Below are 3,176 nucleotides of genomic sequence, written 5' to 3'. Positions count from 1 at the left end.
TAGCAAGCAAGCTGCAGCCATGTTAAACACTCAAAACCTCTGTAATCAGGATCGCTTGCTTGAAAGAGTCAGAGTTTGCCCTGGCAGGATGGCCCAGAAAGCTGGCATTTTAAAATGGCACAGCTTTTTTCCTGCTACGGCTGAAAACCGAAAAGCATGTCTTTAGCTTTTCATCAACACTGTTTAAGTTTTGTGGCAGGACCTCTTAAAAGAGCTGCAGGATTTTGCAGCTAAAGCTGAGTCAGGAAGCCTCTCTTAGATGAGAGTGCTTGCTTGCCTCTAGCAAACAGAGCAGACCTGAGAAATTGTTGCTACCAAGAAACCATGCATAATGCTGTTATTTTGTTCTAGAATTACTTCCCAAGCTGTCTCAGGCTTTACGTGGATAAAGTTGCCACACAATGGGCACCATATGTAACATGAGGGCTGGCTTGCTTGGGGTATCTGTCCTGCCTGGTACCCCACAACCGGCAAGTCCCAGAGAAAATCAAACTCACAGAGATCCTCCCACCTCTGCCTCCTGAGTGCTGGGATTAAAGGTGTGCACCACCACCGCCATTTTTAAGCTTTAATTAGATCAATAGTTCAGCATCAAAGGCGGACTCTGTCAGTGCCATTTCCCTCTCCACACCTCTGCCTCACTATCTTCTTCTCTGTTTGTTTTTTGAGACAAGGTTTCTTTGTAATGTTTAAGTTTTCCACAATGAACAATGAGTTTTTCCTGCACTGACATTTGAAGTTTCCAGGAAGAGGATGGGACCCCCATAACAACAACTCCACTCGGTTGATATGATGTCATAATACTGATAGTGCTACTACAAGTCCTGTTCTGGGTATCAGCTGCACAGATGATTCCAACTTGGTTAGCTGAAATGGTGCACATCTTGTACAACATTCTGGCCAGACCTCCAACAAAATACTCAGAAACTGTTTGCAATTTTAAAAGACATTGATCTTGAAATTTAACCATCATTTTACTTTCACAGGATCCTCCAGAAAGAACCTCACCCCCATGACAGCTGGAAGTAATTCTAGAGGACGATATCCCCTCTCTCAGCAAAGTTTGTCCTCAGGTTTACGAACAATATTTAGGGATTGATTATAATTAGTATACGGTTGAGAGTTGGGAAAGGAATTTTATAAGCTCAGGGATCTTTTTGAAAAAAAAAGGGGGATAATTGGATAGATAATAATGGTATTTGTGAGTTATTGTTTATAGATAATTACATCGGCATAGATTTTTGTATATGGATACAAAGTTAAATTATATTGAATATTGTATGTATGCATGCTTCTACCTGTTTAAAGCATTTTTTATGTACTGATATATATTGTATTGATATATGTATACCATATTGCAGTGTACATGGTTCAATAATTTTTATTACTGTAACAGATAAAACTGAATCTGGATACAATGGAGTAATGATTCATAAGAACAAATGGCCCAAAAGATGGAAAACATAGAGAAGTAAATGAAGTGATGTTGATCAGCCACCAGTTGTGATCATATGAAAGAGTAATGCAGCCTTGTAAGATGGAAGATAATGTGTAAAAAGTAAGAAAGGTAGACACCAGTGCCAGGATATTCTTTGTGGCTCTGGACTCGGGGGAGTTTCTGCTTGAACCATGTGTTCTACGGATGTGCTGAACCTTCTGCTTGTGTCTGTACAAGATGACAATCATGAAGCCACTGGACCAAATGATGAGTAAAGAAAAAAGGACTTCCGGGAACACCACTAATGCTACATACAGTAAATCATCATGTAGTATAATAAGACAGTATCCAAAATCTTGTGTTCTTGTCATGTTTTTTTCATTCCTTTTAATAAATGGGTAGATAAAGAAAATGAAATGTATCAATATGTAGAAAAGCCAGAGTAGGGAGATGATGCAGCCAATGGACCTGGCAACTTTGACTTTATGATCCTTCCAACATGATTCCCTAGGACTGATCATCATGGCCTGAAAGACGCTCAAGAGGCAGCAGGTTCCAATGGACAAACTCCGGCCAACTCTTTCAATGTAAAAAATTAATCTACATTCAAAATAATTCATTAACTTCCTCAACACAAAAGGAGTTATTGTGTGGGGCAATCCTGAAGAGAGAATGATCATGATATTGGCTGTTGTTACATTGAAAAGAATCATATCTGTGGGCTTTAATGTACATTTTCTATAGTAAAGGATTACATAGTAGAACATAAGTGAGAAATTTCCAAGAATTCCAATTGTTGTTTGTGATAAGAAAATGAGTCCAGTTATGAGGTTCCAGATGTCTATCATGTGATTCGACACAATTTCTTTCAGAGTATGGACAAGCTGTTTGTCTTGGCAGAAGGAAAAAAAAATACTTGTAGTTTTGTTGGGGAAGAAGAAACCTTTAATATTAAGAGGCTTAAATATAGGATCCATTAACCTCAGGAGCTGATGGCCAGCCTAGACCACATAAAATGACCTCATTCAAAAATTCTTATAGTAGTTACTTTCCATGTATGTATGGTTGTTAGGAACATTTGATACCTTAGAATGCATGTATTGATGGAAGAACATTCATTAATTTTCACAGATAATGTAGCATTTGAGTCAATATGACGTTGGCCTGTTAGAAACAATGAAAAATGACAGCCCATACAAAGAAACACAATTCCAGAATATACTGATATTGGATATATAATATTATATAAAAGAAGACAACTTCAATAATGACAACAGAAGCTAAATATATCTATTCTTAAATTATATCTTATAAAAATTAATGCATAAGTAATGAGAAATATATATTATCATTTAGAATATATCTATGGTCTTGTGACAGGGCATTGGTTCCTCCATCGTATCTCAACTGGATCCATCTTTGGTTTAATCTGAAACTCACCCTCATCTTCTCACCCCTTTTATGACAAGTCTTCTGGGAAAGTGCCCAACACTATTATAGAAACTGGGGGTTTAATGTGGAGCTAACTACATGTTTGTGTATTCTGTTAAACTGCTTGTTTGCTTTACTTCCCACTGCAACAAACAAGCTGGATATATTTATTCTGTGTTCTTTGCCGGTTCTAGTTCTCGGTAAAATGCATTTGAGGCAGCTCTTTGGGAAGAGCTTCTCTTCAGGAAATTTCTTAAGGCTAACTCTCAATTTGGACTTTAAGGTCCTGAATGATCTTTGAGACTCA

The 3,176-nt window shown here is 37.6% G+C and overlaps 1 protein-coding gene across 1 annotated transcript; it reads right to left on the bottom strand.

Moving 5' to 3' along the window:
- Positions 1–1,371: 1,371 nt before the first annotated feature.
- On the bottom strand, positions 1,372–2,292 carry LOC125395501 (vomeronasal type-1 receptor 4-like). The gene has a single exon (XM_048426928.2). The coding sequence runs from the start codon at positions 2,284–2,286 to the stop codon at positions 1,372–1,374; it is 915 nt and encodes a 304-aa protein (XP_048282885.2). The 5' UTR covers positions 2,287–2,292.
- Between the last annotated feature and the right edge of the window lie 884 nt (positions 2,293–3,176).

Source organism: Myodes glareolus, chromosome 1 (assembly GCF_982192425.1).
Source record: "Myodes glareolus chromosome 1, mMyoGla1.1, whole genome shotgun sequence".
Classification (NCBI taxonomy): Eukaryota; Metazoa; Chordata; class Mammalia; order Rodentia; family Cricetidae; genus Myodes; species Myodes glareolus.
The sequence above is the reverse complement of the archived record's forward strand: the minus strand, read 5'-3'. Positions and strand labels throughout refer to the sequence as shown.

Coding starts and splice junctions, on each gene's coding strand:
- LOC125395501 (XM_048426928.2), bottom strand. CDS start 2,286: ATGATAGACATCTGGAACCTCATAACTGGACTCATTTTCTTATCACAA.